This window comes from Rissa tridactyla, chromosome 5 (genome assembly GCF_028500815.1).
Source record: "Rissa tridactyla isolate bRisTri1 chromosome 5, bRisTri1.patW.cur.20221130, whole genome shotgun sequence".
Classification (NCBI taxonomy): Eukaryota; Metazoa; Chordata; class Aves; order Charadriiformes; family Laridae; genus Rissa; species Rissa tridactyla.
The window spans coordinates 6,191,918-6,215,284 of NC_071470.1; the positions used below are offsets into that span (position 1 = coordinate 6,191,918).

Genomic DNA, 23,367 nt, shown 5'->3' on the forward strand with positions numbered 1-23,367 from the left:
TGGCCCATTGTCCTACTTACCCCATCACACCACCTCCTCAAGTTAATAATAGCTAATGCCGTGGATTTACAGACTAATTCTCACAGACACTCGTGTAAAATAAGCAGGTATCAACCCCATTTTACGGAGAAGAAAACAAAGTGCTAAATTCTGTGGCACTCTATATACCTTGTGCAATCCCATTACTAGTGTATTGATACCCAACATAAATTCCGATAAAGAGACACACAGCATTTTTACTACAGAACTCTCTACTGTGAGCTACAGAAACCAAAAGACTTGCCTAAAGACAGAGAGCAAGTCTGTAGCATAATGGGATGGAAATGGGTGAGTGCTTAGTTCACACTTGTATGCTTAACCCATCTCTTAACTGCATAACCTCAATTCCTTAAAATTACATGGGCCGTTGGATCAAGACATAGGATCAAGCAAAACAGCATCAGAAAAATTTCTAAATTTTTTATTCCTACCTTTCTAATGTGAAGCTTTACGAAAGCACTTCCAAATCCAATTTTTGACAATCTATTTCTTTGCATTGGCATATTTAATTCTCTTTTTGTGTTCAGATTACTCAAGAGTACAGCAGAGGAGACAACTCTGATATTTATTATTATGGGTTTTGAATATTGCTCTTAGTTATTTTAATTTTCTGAAAGATCTTTAAGGTTTATAGCAAAGTGGAAACAGCATTGACTCACAAAAGAATTACATACAAAAATCTATATAACATCATGGAGCAACTGAAGAATTGTATTTCTATCTGAAAAATTATAATCACACCTATATTTTTTTCCATGCAGATAGCAAAAAAAAAAAAAAGAGAGGTAAAGGGCAAGGAGAGGTCAGTAAAATATAAACCCTACTAACCTTGAGTAACTGAAATTGTGAGTAGTTATGTTCTTGGCCACGCTGATAAGATATTTAGATTCCTATGTAGCATGGCTGACTCCACAGTGCTACAATAGTTCTTATAAACCATAATGACAACAGCTATATGACATCAGTCTTAGCATTGCAATGAAATGATGTAAAGACATTGACTTTATGTCTTAAAAATGAGAGGATTCAAGCCTCATATGTTTAGCATTTATATACATTTTAAGTAAGCACGTCACCCAAATAGCAAGTGATTTTCATGAACAGAAGTAAAAAACACTAGCAAGAGAAACAATTCAGCAGTTCACAGCTACACCTAAGAATTTTCATGCACGATGCAGGAATAAGAGTCATCACTAAGTGCAGTAACTTGAATAAGATGGTCCAGGTAGACCTAGACTGTAACATGACACAGGCTGGTTGTAGCATTCCAGGCTCTGCAGCTGCAGGGCTTCAGTACGAGCGAGGGAGGCTGGCTCCACTCCTTGGGGAGGGTGCTGCAGGGAGCTGCTCCCTCCACCTGAACTCCGGGCCACTCTGAACTGCGCACCAACACAGATCGATCCAAAAAGTTCTGAGTTTACCCATCCACCCTGCACCATCTCTGCTTTCACTCTGGCCCGCAGTTTCTAGCGATGCGTTTTCCACTGCAAACTTAAAACTGAAACAGCGTGAGCGTGCACCCCATACCTTAACGTGGTAGCTTACTGATACCCGGGCTCCACAATTTCTTCACTGCACAGGTTTATCTGTCTTCCTTCATGCTGCATCTGCTTTCAAGAATGCTCTACTCTTCACACGCTCCTCCTACATCAGCACACACGCAAAGCCATGCCAATACAACCATACAAGTTCTGAAAACTGCACATTTTACTGTACTTCTTCCTTCCCTTTGAAACAGGACTCAATTCCTGTCTAATAAATGCCAACATAAGCACTACATTCATATGCTTTGTTTGTCTTTGGCAACATGCAGAATCTGCTTCTCTCCAGTTTTCAACTATGATCTTCACTTTGCCCACAGCTACTGATACCAAGTAGATTTCTGCCATTTTGACTAAAACTAGTTCAGTTATTTTCCGTAAGGCGAAGGGAGGCTGCATAGCAAGTTGCAGTACCTGGTAATGCTCGCTTCGGTAACAGCATACATAAAATGACAACTTTCAGATGTAGTAACCAAGTGTTACGACATATCTTTATCAAACTCTTATTCAGCATTCTGGTCACTAAAGAATATTTCTAAAATATGTGATAAAGTTGCACAGCAATACTCACCTAAAAAGCATTCAAAGCACAATATACAGCATGGAGACTATGAGATTTCCAACTAGAATTATGTTATTTGTGAGATTTCAAATTACTCAGAATAGCATAACTTAAAATTCGGCTTCTATCAAGCAGCAGCATAGCTTTAGGAGATGTAAGGGCATGATAATGTTTTTAATCTAAATATGATTTTTTAAAATGCTTACAAAAATGAACAGTTTGCAATATGAGCACAAATATGTATCAAGGGCATATAACAGAGGAAAAACTATTTCAACTCCTTTTTAATTTAACTGCCATGCTTTTTTTTTTTTTAAATGCTTCAAATGAATTCTATTTTAAGATACACGAACTACCTCACTGCTTAATATCTAGTCTTGTTCTAGTCCTCAATTTGTTCTTTGAGCACCATGCGCTTTTAACAGATTTCTTCCCTCTCTTTGTTCTTGTGATTTTTTTTTAATCCAAGAGATTCTAGTCTTCCCAAGTGTTCACATTACCAGTGCACAGAATTGTACAAGATTAATTACTTGCACGCCCCCTAGAAACAACACAGTAACAGATCACACTGAAATTCTGCAAGTTTCTGGGGATCTTGGGAAATTAAACTCACATAACTCCTGTAAATGCTTAGGCCCAGCTATATTACCAGCATACTTGACAAACATTTTAAACAAAATGCTTCATCAGTACAGATTACTGGAAGATTATTATACTTTAAAACCAAATCTGAGATATCCTGATAATCATTTAAATACTCTTTCATGCACTGAGGTCTGGGCTTATACCGTTCTCACTCGAAGCAATGTTCATGCCTATGCAGTTTTGATGAACATTTAATGCAGACCAAGGGGGAATGATTTGCACTTTTTTTTTTTATGAGTATAGAACAACCTGGAAGCAATAACTCAGAATAAGATTAGCTCCTATTTTCCCAGACTAGTTACTTTCCACCATTAATAATCCTGCCCCATTTAAACTTCAAAATACCCAAAGTAATTAAGCTATGTTGTGCTTGCCAATTTAGAGAGGCACTTGGGAGTAATATGCATGTTAATCAGGAACATTAGCTGCCAGACTATATGAATTCTACTTCTCATTACTCAATCTTTATTATTGTTATTTAGAATTGTTTTTCAGTTTTGGGAAAAACTCCCCCCCACCGCCACCAGAGATTCATCTCTGAGAATACTTACTCTGAGCTATAATACCCATTTGTTTTAGGGATGGTATGAATCCTTCCATAATCACCAGTTATTAAATAGCTTTTTGCTATCAGGGAACAAATAAAGATGTAGGACATCATAATTTCAATTGCCTAGCAACAACTCTTCTAACAACATTGACAAGTGCTTGGAGCCTCTTCTAGTACAAAAGAGTTGCTGGAGCACTAGGACTGTCAGAGATGAGAATCAGCTCTACCTTTCTTGATGGATAGCTCTGCTTTTCTTACCATCAGAAGAATTTCCACACAAGTCAAATCCTTGTTTCTACTCATAGGAAATTTAAGTGATGCATACAATATATTTTTGAACCCTTACTCAGTCTTTTAAGGTGCAAACCGAAGAAAGATGACACGCACCGTTTTATTCATGCCAGACCTACTGCAATACAGCAAACTTGGGTTGAAATGTACCAGACAGACTGTAACAGGCTTTTCTCACTCGAGATCAGCAGGTTTCATGAGCCAAGCCTCTTTTATTCTATAGATTTTGCTACTGAAAACTCCAGGCCATGAAAACAAGTGCAAAAGCACTGTGTAGACCTCAAGATATACACATGAAATTATTCATTGCATTCTCACCCTATACAGTGAAGGTTTGCAAAGAACGCAGTGAAAGAGATACCAAGTTCTCTCTCTTAGACTTTATTATTAAGATTTATTAAATCTATTGGCAACAAGCAACCGCTCAAGTTTTAGTAAAAATTATGTTATTTTTCTCTTTAATTTTTAACCTTTTTCTTTTAATTTTTAACCTTTACTCAACTTTATGGTATTTTAGAAGGCAGACACTTAGTTTAGAAAAACGATTTCAAGTAATTCCGTTTCATTATCAAAAAGGTACCAGAAGTTTAAATAGATAAATAGTATTTAAAGCTACATCACATAGTGTAGCTTTGAACTGCCTTTCAATCCAGCATTTTATCAGAAAGGTTGGTGTTTCAATTTAGATATTTAGTTTGTGGCATAGTCCAGTAAACCTTGATTTCTCAAAACGCATGTGCAGTTTTATTATTCAATTTGTTAATATATCAAATCTTATTTAGAGATTCACCCCACCTATATATCTTACTTCTAGGTATATGCATATCAACACATGCCCATATACATGCTGCTTCTTTCCACTGCAGAATCAGTACTATTTATATACGTAAGAATTCAAAGAATTAGATCAACACAGCTTAATCACAAACCAGTTTTAAAAATACATGTGGCACTTTAAAACCTCATTTTCTTCTATTAGAACTTAATTGTTTTCAACAATGTGCAGATGTGATACTTTGTAAAAAGAAAATTTAAAAGTCACCTTTCAAAAGCTGATTCAGGTCCATGGCATCATGCAAGACTTTTCGACTATATCTGCGATCAAACTCGGAATCTAATGAAAAAAATACAGACATAAGATTGGATTTCCCAGCCTCATAGTTTTTACAAATTTCATGTTGTACTTAAATTCTTCAAAATTACCATATAATTCTTGGTTCACATTTTCCTGTCTTTTTATTTTTAATTTCTTATCATTTGATGCTGCAAGTTCAAAAGACTGGATAGGACTGATGTCTGGAGTCGACAGAGGTGTTACGTCAGTCACGGTGTCTTCAGACTCCTCCAAGTAGTCACCAAGCTTTGGTTTTCCTTCTGCTAATTTCATTGCTGACTTGAATTTTTGTTTTGGAGACAGAAGAGCGTTCCTACAGGCATTCCTCTTTGAGGAAGAATGAGATGAATCTGATAAACAGCTATCGGAATCTGTATCAGAACAATCTGTATCTGAGCTTGAGGATGAGGAGGATGAGGATGAGGAGGATGAAGAAGAGGAGGAGGAGCTAATATTAGTATATTTTTTGCTAGCCTTTTTTATGTTGTTTGACTGCTTAGCTGACTTTGGTCTAACCTTCTGTTTTTTGCCATCGTCACTGCTATCTTCTTCATCTGTATAATAATCTTCTTCACCTTCTTTAACTATTTTGGGGATTCCAGCAGGAATATTCTCTTGTGCTCCCCTACTTGCTGCAGATGTCACTCCAGATGTACCTGCATTCTCCACAACTGGAGAAACTGACAAAGAAGAAGCATCTCCAAGATGATCTGCCCTATTTTCTAGGGGCTGATCCTTCTGCAAGTCTTTCTGCTTTTCTTCACTTTCCTTCTCACAACACTTTGCATCCTTTGAGTTAGAAACCAAATCAGGGTCTGCAAGAGCTGCATTTGTACTTCCTTTCTCTATACATTCACCATTTTCTTCAGCTTTCTTTTTCTCTTCCTCCTCTATACATTCACCATTTTCTTCAGCTTTCTTTTTCTCTTCCTCCTCTATACATTCACCATTTTCTTCAGCTTTCTTTTTCTCTTCCTCCTCTATACGTTCACCATTTTCTTCAGCTTTCTTTTTCTCTTCCTCCTCTATACGTTCACCATTTTCTTCAGCTTTCTTTTTCTCTTCCTCAAAATCACTGTCAAAGAAAGCATGATCCACTTCACCATCTGATACGTCTTCAAACCGGTCCATAGTGAAATATGAAGTGCCACCTGCAACCACCAGAAAAGGTTTCAAAACGTTAGCATAAAAACAAATCCAAGTACATTTTTAGTATAATAGTTTTGTTCTTTACACTTTTAGCTCTAGTATTTTATAATTCTGCAATTAATTATATTATGTTGCTAGGGTCAACTTTGTAGTGAGTTCTATACAGAAATCCTGTGCCGCCACATTGTACAGAGCTTACATGTTAGACTGAAAAGCTTTACTTCAAGCCAACAAAAACCATCATGATTTCAAAACTTTTACTCCTAAGGAAATTAGTCAAACAGTGTTAGCAGCTAAAGAGTTTTAACTATTACAAACAAGCAACTGAAGTGTCTTATTTTGTCGGTTTAGTTATAGCCATTTTAAGCTACAGGCACAAATGAGCTATCATTAGTTTGGATTTTATAAGAAAAAACATGTTTGTATGTGATGGTCATCACCTTGTCTGCCACAGCCATTCAAACTGCAGACTTTCAGCATGTAAATTAAGAGCAATTTCAATTTACATCAAAAGACCCACGGCTCTGTAGGATAAATTGTAATAGATGTAGGGCGTGTCAGTGGTAATGTTTTAGTTTGGATCTGGATCCTGCTTTTCTCGACAGTCCTCTGTAACTCACACTGCACAGTACAGTGAGCAAACGATTCTTTCAGATGAAACTAAGCTTTAAAGTGTGCTCCAGGCACAAAACCAGTGCACTTAAACCAGCAGTCAGTCACCATTCAGTCCGTGGGACCAGATTATAGCTAGCCCAAATACATGTTAGTGTTGATATCAGGTCCTCAGCGCTAACCGAATCTACAAGTCTGCTCCTATTGCGTCATACTTCTTGCAGAAATACATGGTGTTAGATCCTATGCATGTGGCAGGGGGGATATGAAAGTTTCCACACATTGGTAGGATATGCACAGAGTTAAAATAAATAAAAAAAAAACCCAACAACGAACACCTCACAACCAAACAAAATTAGCCAGCATCAGAGACTACCGTTCCCATCTAGCCAGCAGTACTTTTCTCCTATTTACAACAGATTTTATACAAATTTTGTAAGCTGCAATCAATAAATACGTAACATTCTTTAGAGCCAAGGAAACTGATGACGACAACAGCGGAAGCAACTATACAGGGCAGGAGAACCAGAATTTTACAAGATGGATGGTCTTCCTTAAACCACATACAGTTTGTTGCCATGGCAAACAAAGGTGAAAAAGGAATTCCTAAACTTGCTTTGAAACTGCAAGACTATTCCCAAGAAAGCTTCTAGATAAAATTACTTCAAAATACAGAATTTTTAAAGGTCTGTGTCACTCAGCTGTCTGGCCACTTCTCAAATAATACTCGGTTTTAGAGGAATTTGAAATATGCACCCCAAATACAAAACGCACAACGTAAGCCTTAAAAGCAGAAGGTGTGGAATCTCCTGTAGTTTTAAGATTCACAAAGCCAAAAAATATGGTTAGGTGTTATATAAAGCTGAAAATGCTATTACACAGTAGAAGGAGAGGTCAACTTTGGTACCACAAAGACAAACTCTTTGAAGCACCCAGCTCCTCCAAGACAACAAAGGAGAGAAACACCTGGGAACTCTTAATTTGAAACACTGCATGGAATTTGGAAGTTTTTCATATTCATGTCACTCCTTGTGATCCCTGCCTTCGGGCAGCTTACATAGTCTGTAATGCCCAACTGTCATGTGAATTCCTGGAAGTTCTAGAGAAGTTTCCTAAAAGGATAGTGCATTTTAATATACCAAAACATGCACAATAAAAAAAAAATAAGAGTAACACATTATTTACATTTAGTTTTCTGCCTCAAGTAACCTAAACTAGAAGGAATCGAGTAGAATTTTCTGGCATTACCTGTACACTATAGATCATGAATTATTTAATTAGCAAGTACAACTTGGGCAAAGTCAATTCTATGAAGAATATTAATAAAGAAGCAGAGTGTTAAAACAAAAACCATGATGCAAGGTTTTTATTACTGAAGGCACTAGTATCTCACCAGTTTGTAGCTTCAGATAGATTATGACTGATTGGTAGAAGTAGGCAGGTGGTGTATTTCACTTTTCTCAAATACATAGATTTGTATGCTGTTAGAACTGTGGTACATGTAAAAGCGTAAGGAGATAAGGCAAAAGCCAGGATTGCAGGTGGATGCAGACCAACTAGTACAGCTTGAAATATAAAATTTTGTTAAGTGTAATACACATATCCATGTATTTTTAGTTTATATAACGCTACTCCTGCAAAGGAGACTAAACTAACAGTATCTCATTGGCTGTAACATAATATGCAGTACCACCACGACTTCTTGGATGTCTCTTTTCTGAACACAATCTTTTAAGTGAGGATGGGATTCAAGTCAAGACAGTGGCAAAAGGGTAATGGAGAGGTGGCAAAAGATAGCAAGGAGCCTGTACATTTCTTTCCACCATTAGCACCAGCCAAGGGGCACACATCTTCCCACTCTGCATGACTCAGGAATAGCTTACCTGCTAGTGGGTTGTTTTCCATGAAGAGTGAGCCATAACTGATTCATGGGCAGCAACCACGGTCACAGGAGAAATGCAGTTTAGCAGCCTGACTCTGCTCCAGGAGCAGTAGTTGTAACACCAGTCATTTCGTTGCCAAATGCTCTTTCCACTTTTCTGGCACAACCCCCTAATGACTTTAGCCTTCATCTTAATGGAAAACAGACATGCTGCGTTGGTCAATTTCTCTCACTGACACTCTTAATCATTCACAAACTAAACATTAATTAATTTTGTAGTTTCCATTAAAAACAAAACAAGACAAAATGAAGAGATGGTACTCTTGGTTCCTATTCCCCTCATGCATCTAGAATGTCTTTAAGGGAACTGTAATTTGCCAAGAAGCAGTAATAGAAAAGAAGCAACTGTGCTGATAAACCATGTCTAAATTGATAACTTGGCTGTGTGTGCACACACATTCTCACACCCCTTTATATACAGGGCAAGCGTAATTTTATTTCCACATGAAGTAGAGTTTTGCTATGTTATCAATTGTTAAAATACAGAATCAACAAGTGATATTCTGAAAGTCCAAGAAAACTGTTATTAGAGTCACACATTAACTGCTAATTCTAATGACCATCGTATTTATTTACAAAAAATATATGCTTTCTGTGTCTTTCTGCCATGAAACCCTCTAACACAAAAATGATCAATTCAAATGAGCAGGTCAACCATTAATTATGTCAGATCTTTTTCTACCGCAATATTTCCTCTCCCCATATAATTCTCTACCTCTCTCCCCCTACTTCTTGTAACTGTACCACCCACCCATTACCCCAGCCAAACACATCCATTCATCTTTTTTTCTTCCTCACTGCAGTTCCTCCTAGGTTATACCCCTTTTTTAATCCTTTCACCTGTAAACACCAAGCTTGACCCATTTAAGATAATAAAGCAGTGGTCAAGCAGCCAAGGGGAACATGCAATCTGGCTGTGAGTGCAGGAGGGACCCACACTTTCTCATCAAGAGGTTGACATACTGAGCATCTCAGTACCTACCGAGACCCCATCTGTGTTCTCACCAGCCGGGCACTGCAAGAGCACAGACCACTCAGCTCCTCTACAGGCCACCCACCGCCAGCTGCTTCACTGCCCAAGGGACAAGCAGCGTTTTGACATCCGCCTCCATGTTAAACAAAGATCAAGACCTTATTCACACTGAAAGTATCGAGTATTTTTCTGCTGCCAACTACAGCACCACCTGAAATATTTTTGTAGGTAATGCCTAATAGCAGGCCTTTAGGCACGGCTGCAATATAAAGTATTGTATGCAAAGGTAAGATAGCACATAAAAAGTGATATAGCTAGGATATAGATTTAGATGTGGGTTTGTGTTTGAACATATACTGCCTTTTGATAACATTTTTGAATGTTAGAAAATAGCACTTATGAAGTACATTAAGTACCTAGTGAAAGATTCAAGCTATTTTAACCTTGGTTAAAGTTATCTAATCAACATACACATCAGAGAGTACTGAAATAAATCACAGAAAAAAAGAAAAAAAAATCAAAGTACAAGCTGATATCAACTTTCTTTTCTTTTAAGCATTCTACTTTCATAATGGAGGAACAGGATGGTTTAATTAGAGAGGAAAGCCCTTTTCTTTATATATCTAGTAACATACAAATTCCTAGCACAGAGAACAGTATACTCTGTCAATTTGTATACCATACATCCTCTGAATGCCCTAAATGCTTTCAGGATGTCTTAAGATTCTGGTATCTAACAGAAGTGGAAAACAAGCTCCTTAAGCACACTGTGGGCTGAATCTGAGATTTCTGATGTTACTGTGTGCATACTGTGCATCATCACAAAGGCCATCATACCGCACTATAGTGCTGTACACTCAACAGGAGTCAACAATATGTTTCCTGTAACAAAAAGGAACAGACTTGTTCCTAGGATGTATTAAGAAACATATATGTAAAGTATCAGAAACAATAACAACATTGTATTTGGCTCCAATAAGACATCTTCTCGCTTAGGGTTATTAATTTTGCTTTGTAAGTGTAATTGATACTGAAAGAAGTAACCAAGGAGGCAACCTTCTCCCAGCCCGTACAATTAGAGCTGCCACAGACAGCACCTCTTCCTTCATCTGGAAATTTCTACCTCTTCAGAACAGGGACCCACCCTCCTGATCTCAGAGAGCAGAAACAAGTCTGGGAGAGCTAAGGGGTTGGGAAGGTTAAAAGTGTTTTAATTAAAAGATTTATACCATCAATGGCAGATGTTCTTCAGGACACTTCAAAATCCTCTGTTTACCCATTATTGCCCCTCTGTCAGGGATCCTGCCCCCTTAAGCCTGCTGACAGATAAACCACCTCGTTGTATGGTGAACTTGGGAGAGACTAAAAACACTAAACATCATCTGCGTAACATTTTCAAAAATAACAATCATTAAACAAGTTACCATGTAAAAACACACTAGTTCAAACCCCACCCCCCTCTTTCTCCCTCCCTTCCTCATTTTTGGCTTGAGGCTCAAAATAAAATTAAAAAAAAAGACAGATTTGAAAATGTCTAGAAGAGAGCAATAAAAAATTTAATACGATTAGAAAAGTCCAACTTCTGAGGGTTTGTTTAGTTTAAAAAGAGAGGAAACACAGGGAAACATACCTCTTAAAACCTGTAAAACAGACTAACCCAAAACTTAGTTTGTTCTCAGATACAATCAACAGTGGTAAAGATCAACTAGTGCAACTGCTTCCAGACATGTGACAAACCACACATACCCAGCCCCACCTACCTCCTCTTTAATTAAAGCTTTCATTTTTGCTAATAAGAAACAACAAAGGATGCAAAGGAGGGAAGATACCTCTCAGGAAACTATTTCCCTTGGGGAAAACCCCCAGTGAATGAAACAACCAGCCTGTTTAGCAGATATTCTAGTTCTCCAAGCTCAGAGCACAGTACCTGCTGCAGCATTTCTGCATGCCGTATGCTCTCCAAACTTGGGTACCAATTTCCCCAATCCAAACTGTGATTGGTTCATAACCAACCTACAAAACTCAAGGCCTCCATCCCAGCTCAGAATAAACTCCATCACTACAAATCTATCCAAGCTCTGCTCTTCCATACAGTTACACACCCCGCACTGGACCTGTCCCTACACCCCGAGATGGAAGGGCTGGTTGAGGCACAGGCAAGTTACTCTGCAAAACACGACAAAGCAGACAGGACCCGGAATTAGAATCATAGAAAAAATTAGGCTGGAAGGGATCCTCTGGACATTATTCAGTCCAGTCAACTGCTTAAAGCAGGGTCAGCTTCAAAGTTGGAGATAGTTTTGCTCAGGGCCTCGTCCAAGCAAGTTTTCAAAAACTCCAAGGATGAACACTTCATGTCCTATGCGGGCATCTGCTCCAGTGCTCAACAACCCTCACTGTGATTTTTTTTTTTCTTTAATCGGAATTTCCCATGTCACATCTTGCAACTATTCACTTCCATTCTTTCATGGTGCACCTTCAAGAAAAAACGTGGCTCTGTCCAGTTACAGGTAACCATGTTGCAGCTGATCAACCACCTAGACAAATAACTACATGGGGGTGAACCCCTTTGCTCAGATTACACCCTACATATAAGTATTTACTGCTGATTCATGACAAACTGCTTGTTGTTGGCTCATGAGATAGCAGTAGACTTGCACCTGAACTCAGTAGTCTGAACAGGCCACTTAACCAGCACTTGTCCCTAACAGGCCAGATCTGACAGCACCTAATTCAAGCTCGGATCAGAACTACCATTGTTTCTAGTGCACCTGAAACCACTTCTCTGGCTGATTCTCAGCTGGCTCTCTAATGCCTTTCACTGTCTTTTTCTCTCTCCTAGCTTCAAATTTATGGGGTCAATATACCCAGCCCTTACTGCCCTTTTTCCTCTGTGGTGGGTTTTTTTTTTTTTTTTTTGCTTGTTTGTTTTCTTTCTTTGTTTCCTGCCCTGGTTCTCTCTGCTGGACACAAAGGAAAATATTGTTTCCTGTATGCTGTAAGATATAGTTTAGTAACTCACAAGCCTATGACAGGTTAGCCCTCAGAACAGCAGTTCTGTCTCCAAACAGAGGTAGGCCCACTGGAAATGCTCCAAAGTACTTTGGAGTCCTTTTAAAAGGATTCCAACAGGAAGCCCTGAGTCTCCTGGCTATTTCAGGCAAGGATTCAGTTCAGCAAATGGGCAGTAGAAAGTCCTGGAACAAAGTCAATTGCCATCATCTGTTAGAGCAAATGAAAGCACATGACCACCACAGAGCCCTAGATGACCGCAGGCTTTCCAGTTAATGTACATGGGGGGGGGGGGGGGGGGGGGGGCGGGGCGGAAGAAAAGGTAGTTCCTCTTGAGCTAAAATTTAGCTATTCCCCTACTATGAAAAGCTGCAATACATTATGCTGAGAGGCATGGATCTGTAGCTCCAGGACTTCATTCATACACACATATTAAATGTTCAGCAAAGGTCACCCTGTGACCTCAGAGACTACTGAGGTTAAGTGATAGCAGTGATGACGCCCATCAGGCCTGTCTAAACAGGCCACAGCTACTCACTCACTGATGGGAACCCCAAGAAAGTGACCATCAAACCTTCCAACGAGCCATAACAGAGTTCAAGAGCGTCGAAACTTTCATCTGAGAGCTGACCATCTATATTGTGCACATGCCACTTATCCTTGGCTTATTCTGGGTTAGACTCTGTGCCAGTCCTTCAGGAGACAGCAGGACCACAAAGGAAGCAACTCCACCATTTCACAAACTACTGACAGAGCTCAGCAGCAGATAAATCACAGCATACTCCAGAATACCAGGCCATCCTTACCACGTGGCGCAACACATGAACTGTCTCCAACAACAGAAACGCTCACTGAACTACAAGTTTGTTCATGCTTCTAATGTTATGGATTTAGCATGCTTAGTGACCTGACTGCACAAATAGGCACGTCGTCAGCATTTCCCTCAAGACTTGGCATAGACGTGCTTCCATACAGATCAACAGATGACACCCATTACCAGAGTTTGGAAAATACACATACAGTTTCACTGAGATAGTGATCACATTCTCCATAGCCACCAAAAATAAGAGGCAATTCTTTTAATTTTCAGTGAATATATTTTTATTTAAGAGGAACAAGCACTGTCTGGTACAGATAAGCAGGGTGAAGTACGGAAATTCAGCCACTAAATCAGTATTCAAAGAACAGCTTAAATAAATATCACTTAGGAATAGTCCAAGTGTATTGATGTTTCCTCAGAATCTGCGGTGGGAGCAAGTGAGGTAAAGCCCTCTCGAGATCCTCTCTTGCATTTTATTTTTATGACTTGTTCATTTCTTCAGATGAGAAATATCAGTATGGAAAAGCAGACAAAGAGCTGGAAGACAGGGCTCTCTTAAATTCAACATAATACAGGTTTCCTGGAGTTCCAGTGTTTGTTATGTTATTAAAATGAAACACTTCAAGAATGACAAACACCCATCATTGAGTTGTGACTTAAACATCAGTTGAGATTTTTGGATGGGAAAAACCTTAGCCAAGGAATGTACGTTATGTTTTAGACCATTCCATAAGCACTCTTCGTTCAACATAAGACCAGGAAGCAGTTCTGGTGGAAGCACTAAGGTACATCCATCATAATAACAGTCTGCATATCTCCCATGAATTTAAGGGGATACTAAGGCACACTTAGGAGCTGGCTCACTTTGAGGGTCTTGTCTCTACGCTCCGGGTGTATTATATCACCCAACTCCTGACTGGGCAGGCTTTAAAAAGCTCACAGATGCTCCTGTCACCTATGCCACAGAAGACCACATGACATCTATCCCACAAATTTTGAAATACTCCTCAGTGAAGCACCTGGATGTGCTCCTGCATCAAGTCTCTAAAGGAACTGGCCAATTGCATGTTCAAAGCCTCAACAGGCTCTCCAGTCCTGATGGCCCTTCTGAGCCCATGTAACGCTTACACAGATACACGGGACCCTCTGAATGCCCTTTTAAACATGGGCAAGCACAAACCAAAAATCCCAGTAGGTCATAAAAGCTTAAAGTCCCAAGAAAATTAAGAGAATGTCCCCAAATCACTTGTTCGCTCCTTTTGTCTGGTCTCCATTCCATACCATTACAAGGATTATCAAAGACAAGAAAATACAAAGGAAAATGCACTACAAGAAAAAAAAAAAAAAGCCAAACAAAAAAAAAATCCCCAAAACAAACAGGAAAAAGTGGTGGGAGAGCTTGAAGCATTCCAGAAGCCAAGTCCAAATTTTTGTAAAAGATATTTTAAAATACCAATTATTTAACAAACCCATTCTTAAGTTAACATCCGGTGACTAATTTTCTAATAATGATTTCTTTTTAGTCTTCAAATAGCTCCTCTGAAGAATTTAACTTTTTGTGGAACTTTGTTGACAACTCCAGTGGTTGCTTTCTATCCAAGAAAGAGAGATTAACTGTTTTTTCACAGAAGCGAAAATGTGCACAATGCACTAGATGCTCTGTATCGAGCACCTCATAAAAGAAAAATGCAAGGATACAAAAGAAATTTAGCACCACTATTTCTGTTTTATTCATTCCACCCCACATAGTTTTCCTGCTGTTTCTATGAATGTTGCATAGAAACTTTAACCCTACAATTTTAAAATATATAGATGTCCAAATGCAAACTCTAGATGCTTTTTGTATGTTTTATAGTAAGAATGAACAAGTGTAAACATTTGCATACTATCATAAAACCAGTTTCTGAAAAAATTGTGTTTAACAGAAACACAAAGGAAAAACTTTAGCCAGGCATAACAGAAGTGATATAACCTTAAATTAGGCTGTGCCAGAAGCCATGCTAAACTGTATTTAAAATGCTAATTTCCCCAATATCCTGTAAAAACGCCAGAAAAAGCAGAGCCTCACGAGCACAACATATGTTGCTGTTTGTTGTATCAACTCACTGAGATGCTTTGGAATGAATTCAGTACTCTGCTCCGCTGCAGGGGCTGCAGAAACGACAGCCAAGAAGAAAGGCCCTGGATTTACAGTTACCTCTTTTGTGATTTCCACCCAAATCCACAGGGCCCAGGAGATTCGGTGGTTTGTTATTTTTCCGAACTACAGCCCCACCTGGGGAACCATTAGCGCAGAACACAGCCCCGTGCAGGGCAGGGGGAGTTACCACCGTCCTGAGGAAACTGCAGAGACGCAACTATTTGCGATGATTTAACACGCTCGAGGCAGGCTGCGTACAACGAACGTTTCAGTGGACCCAATCCCCACTAATTGCACCCGACCAAAACACTTCACTGAACTCTATCCGAGCATCACTTCCAACGTGTCCCTCCTAGTCCGGTAACTTTAAGGATGGCCCGCACAACACAGTAGCTCCCAATGCCAAAGAAGATGGTGCCAACGGGGCCGGTGCCTCAGAATAAAATCCCCCACCTCTTTTCCAGCCCCGCAGGGAAGGAGAGGGCAGGCAGGGCACTGAAGCTGGGGCATAAAACAACGTTTCTGGGTGGCGTGACTAAACTCTGGCGGCTCAACGCCAGCCGAAGCCCTCCAAATATAGCACGTGCGACACGCTGGGGAGACACCTACATACGTGTCGCTCAGGGACCCGAGTAGAAAGACGGCAAATTAAAAATTAGTAAGAATATAAATTATATAACGATTAAATATACATACACACACATTTAAAAAGCAAAACACGTCTCCCACCTTGTTTGAACTGGCAAAAAATTACCACAGGCAGTGGAGGAAAATGCCCGCCGCCCCCAACCGCCACAGACCCGCTCTCTGTGGGGAGGAGGCACCGGAGGCCCAACCGCCGGGCCGGGGCGGGGCGGGCCGGGCCGGCAGCCCCCCGGGAAGCCGCTGGCGCCGTCTCCTTCACCGAACCCCCCCCCCGCTCCCGGGCTTTAGTTGTGGTAACCGCGCAGGCAGCCGGGGCGGATACTCACGGGCACGGGAGGAGAAAGAGAGAGGAGGGGAAGGGGGAACCGCGCAGCGATGCAGCCGCCGTCTGGACGCCCGACTCCTAGGCAGCTCGGGCCGGCCCCCTCGCGTCGTCGGGCGGGGAAAGGCGGTGCCTGAGGGGGGCGGGAAGGGAGCCGGAGGCCGGGACCTCCCACCGGGAGGCACCGATTGTCCGCTTCCCTCCCGCCTCTCCCGGTTCCGCAGGATGCGGGGAGAAAGCTGGGACTCTCGCTGAGGCGATGGCGCCCCAAGTTGAGGTGATAGTGCTCCAAGCTGAGGTGATGGTCCGTAGATTGAGGTGGACAGGGCCCCATGCTGAGGTGATAGTGCCCCAAGTTGAGGTGATGGTGCCTCAGGTTGACGTGGTGGTGCTCCAAGTTGAGGGGATGGGGCCCCACGCCGAGGCAATAGTGCCCCAAGTTGAGGTGGTGGTCTCTAAGATTGAGGTGATGGGGCTGCATGCTGAGGTGATGAGGCTCCAGGTTGAGATGACAGTGCCCTGGGTTGAGGCGATGGGGCCCCACGCTGAGGTGATAGTGGCCCAAGTTGGGGTGACGTGGCTCCGGGCTGAAGGGGTGGGACTCCAGGCTGAGGTGGTCGGGTCGTATGCTGAGGTGATGGTGCCCTGGGTTGAGGGGATGGGGCTGCATGCTGAGGTGATAGTGCCCCAAGTTGAGGTGATGTGGCTCCAGGCTGAAGTGATGGGGCTCCAACTTGAGGTGATGGTGCCTCAAGGTGACATGGTTGTGCTCCAGGCTGAGGTGGTGGGGCCCCATGCTGAGGTAATAGTGCCCCAAGTTGAGGTGATGGGCTGCAGATTGAGGTGATAGGGCTCCAGGCTGAGGTGGTGTGGTCATATGCTGAGGGGATAGTGCCTCGAGTTGAGGTGATGTGGCTCCAGGCTGAAGCGATTGGGCTCCAGGTTGAGGTGATGGTGCCTCAAGGTGACATGGTTGTGCTCCATGTTGAGGTGATGGGACCCCATGCTGAAGTAATAGTGCCCCAAGTTGAGGTGATGGTCCATAGATTGAGGTGATGTGGCTCCAGGCTGAGGTAGTGGGCCTCCAGGTTGAAGTGATAGTGCCCTGGGCTGATGTGATGGGGCCCCATGCTGAGGTGATAGTACCCCAAGTTGAGGTGATGTGACTCCAGGCTGAAGTGTTGGGACTCCAGCTTGAGGTGATGGGGTCATATGCTGATGTGATGGTGTCTTGGATTGAGGTGATGGGGCTACATGCTGAGGTGATAGTGCCCCAAGCTGAGGTGATGGTCCCTAGATTGAGGTGATGAGGCTCCAGGCTGAGGTGATGGAGCTCTGAGTTGAGATGATGGTGCCCCAGGTTGAGGTGATGCGGCCCCATGCTGAGGTGATGGTCCCTAGATTGAGCTAATAGGGCTCCAGGTTGAGGTAGTGGGGTCATATGCTGAGGTGATAGTGGCCCAAGTTGAGGTGATGGGGCTCCAGGTTGAGATGATGGTGCCCTGGATTGAGGTGATGGGGCCTCATGCTGAGGGGATACTTCCCCCAGTTGACGTGATGGTCCCCAGATTTAGGTGATGGGGCTCCAGGTTGAGGTGATGGGGCTCCATGTTGAGGTGCCTGGGCCACATGCTGAGGTGATGGTGCCTCAAGTTGAGAAGATGGTGCCTCAGGCTGAGGTGCTGGCAGCCCACAAGGAGGGGTTGGTGCCCCAAGATGAAGTAACAGTGACCCACCCTGAGGTGATGGTGACCCATGTTAAGGCAACAAGACCCCAGGTCGAGGCAGTGACTCCCACATAATGTGGGAGGGCTGCAGCACCGAGCAACGTGTAAGTAGAAGTTTTGCAGTTGTAATATATAAACATTGAGGGAAAGTTTTATCAGACAAACTATGTCTGCTTTTATAGAGACAGTTACTTTACATGGTTTCCACTGAAATGTGTCTGCATTTTGTTTTCAATAAAGTCCAAAGCATCTACTGTTGCAGGGAAAGTTTTAAAAGGCAAAAACAGATGGCAATTTTAAGCCCCTTCATTCTACAAGCCTTTGAGAAATAATCCCAATAATTTTCTTGAGTTTCTTGAAAGGTGTCAAGTAAGATTTATACTGAGAAGTGTAACAGACAATCTCCTTTCCTCTTGCTCTATTAGCTAGGGTTCATGAAATCAACAGCATCCACTACCCAGTACATTTATTTTCTGTCTCTGTTATGATTGTTTCTAACAGTGTTAGTTATCACTCTTCTATACCACCAGGTTTAAAAGTTCACGAGCGCTTCTGGGTTTTGTGTCCCAGAGGCTATTAGGGATTTCTGTAAACTCTCAACATGGCTGTAACTACAATGTAGCACCACAGCAGTTACAAAAATGTCTGTAATTCATTTGTAGTTGTAAGTATGCTAAAAATATAAACTATGTATGCACTTTACACACCTCTTTTTACCTAGAATGTACATTTCTATTTTAATTGTGAAGTCGTAAATTGCTAACCTTTATAGCAAAGTGATCTGAGCCAGAAAGGCTCACAAAACAAAAAGTAAATGTGAAAAAGCCTTTAGGAAATTATTCATTTTAAGCTTGTCTAAGCATTTTAAAGGTGCAAATTTAATGAGGTTTAAAGTTTGCAGTACTATGAAGGTGAAAGTTGCAAAATTGTCACTAAAGACAGATGTAAAAATGTGTTCAGACCAGTGGGGCTTCATCTAGGGCATGTTATAAACAGGTAAATTACACTCCTAGGTCAAAGGAAAAAAGTGAAGGTGCTGATTCTCCCCCCAAATCAGACATCATTTCTGTTTTAAAATGAGATTAAAATAGCTTTATCTTTGTAGGAAAGATATTTGCTGTAATGCTTGAATAAAGTAGAGTTAGAATCTCTTATCTCATAAACTAGATCCATGACTGAGTAAATAGTTACAGAAGGAGAATAAAATAACCCCCCATTCAGAAAATTGACCTCTGAAGTCCTTTTGTCTTGTACAGAAAAATAATTTTTAAAGTACAAAAGGGGAAGTTCAAATAACACTGAGGTAAACTTGAAAATTGCCGTTGACTTCAGTGGAGCTAGGATGTCATCTAGAATATTAGGAATTGTACCTCAGGTTGAAAAGTCATAGAATCTTATTAAAAACTAAAAGAAAAACAATCAAATCTCCCTCTAGCTCTATGGATACACACTCGAGTTGATTCAGACATATCTAATTCAGGGTATGATGTGTAAATCCTGGCTAAAATTGGTGGGATTACTCATTCAGACAAGAACTGTTTTTGTGCGTAAGCACTGCAGGACTAAACCATGATTGCAAGTAGGTGTGTTTTTTGTATCTTCCTCTCCACTTCTGAGAATTAATACTCTAATAAGAAAATAATCTCTGTTTGCACAGGACTAACAACATTACACGCTCTGCTTCAGGATAATTTAAAAATTCAATTCCCTTAAGTAGTTTTGACAGAGGCCCAGGCAGTTTCCTGAATGCATTTGCAGTAGAAGGCCTATACACACTCTGTCTCGTTTCTTGTGAGGGTCCTTATTAAGATCCCAGAATAGATCTTGAACTCAGTCCAAAGCCCTGTATTTTCTGAAATCTTTGAGGAATAAAGGGTGTGCTGGGAGACGAATCTTTGCTTTTTGTTTTCTACCTGATGAGAATAAAATAACTTTATAGGAAACCTTCTGGCATGTTAGGCCTTATCCAAAAGCTTTCAGACTCTGCAAGAATTTCCCTGTTGGTCTTAACAATCAGACGCATCAGGATGTTTTGGGACCTGGTAGTTTACATGGGATTGGACTGTCATTGCAATAGCATTTTCACTATTATGATACGATGATTTTCACCTTTAATCACATTAGAGACATTACTTAAATAATCAATTTCAGACACACTGTGAATGGACTGAGCTAGCATTTAACAAGTCTTTGTGCAATTTAATACCCACTAAATAGAATAAACTCTGTAATAAAATTCTATTTAAATTACTGTAAGGACTTTGGATCAGATTAAGGAGCAGTGTTTCTTTTGGTCAGTGACTAAAATGGGAGCTAAAATCACTTCAAAACTACTTAGGGATTTTGAGAGGAAATACATTGCAATACAAACCTCTAATAGATAAAGGTGTGTCTATATGGAGACAATTTTGTATACGAGTCAGGCCACACCATCAGACACCGTGTGCTAGGTTAAGACTAGTTTAGAAGTTATGCAGAAACGTAAACATTCACAAGATCAGGGCCTTGGTATTCATGACTTTTCTTCATCAGCCTAGAATCATTCATTTTACAGAAGTAACTTTTTTACAAAAGTTTTACAGAATGTGAATAAACCAGGAGGACTCAGCTGTTGTTTAGAAGACAAGATTCAGGGCTATTTTGACATTAAGACTGCCAGAGTAGTGGCAACCTGAAAAGTGCTTCCCAGAACTCTCAATACCTGTAAACGCTTCTAGAGTGCTTAACTTTCTTAATGGGGTATCTGCGCTTAAAACAAAGCCCATGAGTAAATGCTTGTAAATCCACTTTTGCAGAGTCTGGCTTCCCTGAGGAAAGCATTGCCCTTTTCTCCTGCTCTGATGACATCAAGGCCTCCTGTGCTGGCTGCGGTTGGTAGCTGCTATGAACCTGCAAATTCAGAGGAGCTGTCACTGCACCACGACTATGGCAAGGTGAACATGTGTCCCGAGCACAGCTGAAATACAGCGAGGCTTTTGCCATATGAGGAATTTATCAGAGAATCATGGAATAGTTTGGGTTGGAAGGGACCTTTAAAGGCCATCTAGTCCACCCCCCTGCCCTGGGCAGGGATACCTCCCACTAGACCAGATTGCTCAAAGCCCCATCCAGCCTGGCCTTGAACCCCTCCAGGGAGGGGCAGCCACAGCTTCTCTGGGCAACCTGGGCCAGTGTCTCACCACCCTCACAGTGAACAATTTCTTCTGAATTTCTAATCTAAATCTCCCCTCTTTCAGTTTAAAATTGTTACCCCTTGTCCTAGCGCCCCAGTCCCTGATCCAGAGTCCCTCCCCAGCTTTCCTGGAGCCCCTTTAGGGACTGGAAGGGGCTTGAAGGTCTCCCCGGAGCCTTCTCTTCTCCAGGCTGAACCCCCCCAACTCTCTCAGCCTGTCCTCCCAGCAGAGGGGCTCCAGCCCTCGGATCATTTTTGTGGCCTCCTCTGGAATTTCTGTTCTCAGAATCTGCCACAAGCAGCTACAAACCATCCGACCAGCGGAGGGAGGGCAGAGGTGGGAGTGCTGGTGGGGCTCCTGTGGGGCTGGGTTTTGCAGAATCACTGTTGTGTCATTTCAACCGCTGCTCCATCAACTTTTTACTTCTGAAATTCACTATTGACGGTCTCCTTCAGCTGATCAGAGGGGTGCGTACAGAGGTTACTCGGCAGGGTGTCTGGACCTCAGAGATGCCCCAACTCAAGGCATTCTTCCCAGGGCCCCAGTGATGCGGCCGGACCCGCCTGCCCCCCCCCGGGCCGGCCCGCGGCCTGCAGCCCCCCCATCTCCGCCAGGCCGCCTGTGCCGGAAGGGCGCCCAGCGGCTCCCCGCGGGACCCGGCTGCACTCCGCGGCCGGCGGCGATCCCCGCGGGAAGGTGCCTTCCCGCCTCCTTTCCTCCAACCGTAGTTGTTTCCCGGCCTGTGCGCGGAGCCCCGCGGGGCCGCCCCCGCCGCAGGGCAGCCGAACCCGGCCGTGGGGCGGCGCGGCGGTCGCACATGTCCCCGGCCCGCCCGCCCGGCAGGCACCGCCCCCGCCGCCTCCCCCCGCCCCTGCCGGACACCGAGCGGCGCGGCGGGGCCTCCCCGGCTGCCGCCACGGCGCTCGGCTCCCGCCGCCGACAGGCGGGCAGCGCTGCCGCCAGGAAGCGGCCGGGCCGCCGCGCACCCGCCTGCCGCCGGGCATGAGCTCCGGCTCCCCCGGCGGCCGCAGCGGTGCCAGTGGCGGCGGCGGGCGGCGGAGGAGGCGGCGGAGGACGAGGGGGGGCCCGGGAGCGGCGACCTTCGCAGGGGGCTGCTGCTGCGGGAGATGCTCTTGCTCCCAGCGGCGCCAGGAGCAGCATGTTCCCCGGTGCCGACAGCGCTAGCAGCACGGCCGGGCAGCCCGAGGCGGCGGGGGCCGCCGCCCCCGGCCCGCCGGGCTCGCACGGCCCCGGCGGCGAGGCCGCCGCCGCTGTGGCTGGCGGCGGCGGCGAGGAAGAGGCGGCTGAAGACGAGGAGGACGAGGATCACGGCTCGTCCCGCTTCGTGCTGGCGGCGGGGCTGGGGCTGCTGGCCGTGTCCGTCGTCCACCTGGGGCAGGAGCGGGCCGAGGCGGGGGGCGGCGGGCCGCCCTGCCTGGCCCTGCTGCTGCTCCGCCTCGCCCTCTACGCGGGCTGCGCCGCAGCCGCCGCTGCGCTGGGCACCCTGATCGTCCTGATGTGTCGCGACCGCCGCCGACTGCCGCCGCCGGACTTCGCTGCCGCCGCTCCGGTCCTGCGGGTCGCGGGGGTAAGTGGCGGGGAGGGGAGCGGGGCGGGCGGCGGCCGCGGCGCTCCCTCCCCTTGCCGCCGGCGGGAGAGCGGGGAGAGGGGGACGGAGGTGGCGCGGCCCTGGCTCCGCCGCTGAGCCACCCGAATCCGGTGCCCCGGTGTCTTCCCGCGGCCGCAGGAGCCTGCCCACTGTCAGCCGCTCGTCGGGGCTTAAAACGGGAAAAGTTGTGCTGGAGGGTAGCAGGCGGGCAGGAAAAATCAAGTCTTAGCTCTGAGAGAGACCATTGGAGTGCTGGAACGCTGGTATGGCAATTTGTTGTTGGCGGTGTACCAAATCCTTTTCTGCTCCTTCAGTTGAAATGTTATTAGTGAAAGAAGGAGACGTGCTCAAAGAGACAGTGTAGCATTGCTTAAATGCATGCTCTGAAGTTGGGCAGATTTTGATAGTGTTATCATAATGCCTTGAGGAAGTGCCAACATGTTCTGAAACTGCTGCAGACATCTATGCAAAGGATAAACAAATTTATTTTCTGTACATCTT

The 23,367-nt window shown here is 43.6% G+C and overlaps 2 protein-coding genes across 5 annotated transcripts in view; one reads left to right on the forward strand and one right to left on the reverse strand.

Moving 5' to 3' along the window:
* The window catches only part of CFAP97 (cilia and flagella associated protein 97), a 33,886-nt gene extending 17,426 nt beyond the window's left edge, over positions 1-16,460 (reverse strand). For 2 of the 4 annotated variants that reach the window (XR_008466665.1, XM_054203254.1), the window contains exons 1-3: positions 8,387-8,575; positions 4,832-5,893; positions 4,671-4,742 (exon numbers count right to left, since the gene is read on the reverse strand). Coding sequence is in view for 3 of the 4 variants with exons in the window: in XM_054203254.1 (XP_054059229.1) it covers positions 4,671-4,742; positions 4,832-5,893; positions 8,387-8,408 (1,156 nt within the window). In the remaining variant the exon portion in view is untranslated. Of the gene's footprint in view, positions 1-4,670; positions 4,743-4,831; positions 5,894-8,386; positions 8,576-16,119; positions 16,211-16,361 lie in introns of those variants that run through there. The other 2 variants (XM_054203256.1, XM_054203255.1) reach the window with 2 other exon arrangements.
* Positions 16,461-22,172: 5,712 nt separating this feature from the next.
* The window catches only part of SNX25 (sorting nexin 25), a 92,140-nt gene continuing 90,945 nt past the window's right edge, over positions 22,173-23,367 (forward strand). Inside the window, exon 1 of the mRNA XM_054202529.1 lies at positions 22,173-22,845. Coding sequence (XP_054058504.1) covers positions 22,417-22,845 — 429 coding nt within the window. The 5' untranslated portion in view covers positions 22,173-22,416. The remainder of the gene's footprint in view (positions 22,846-23,367) is intronic.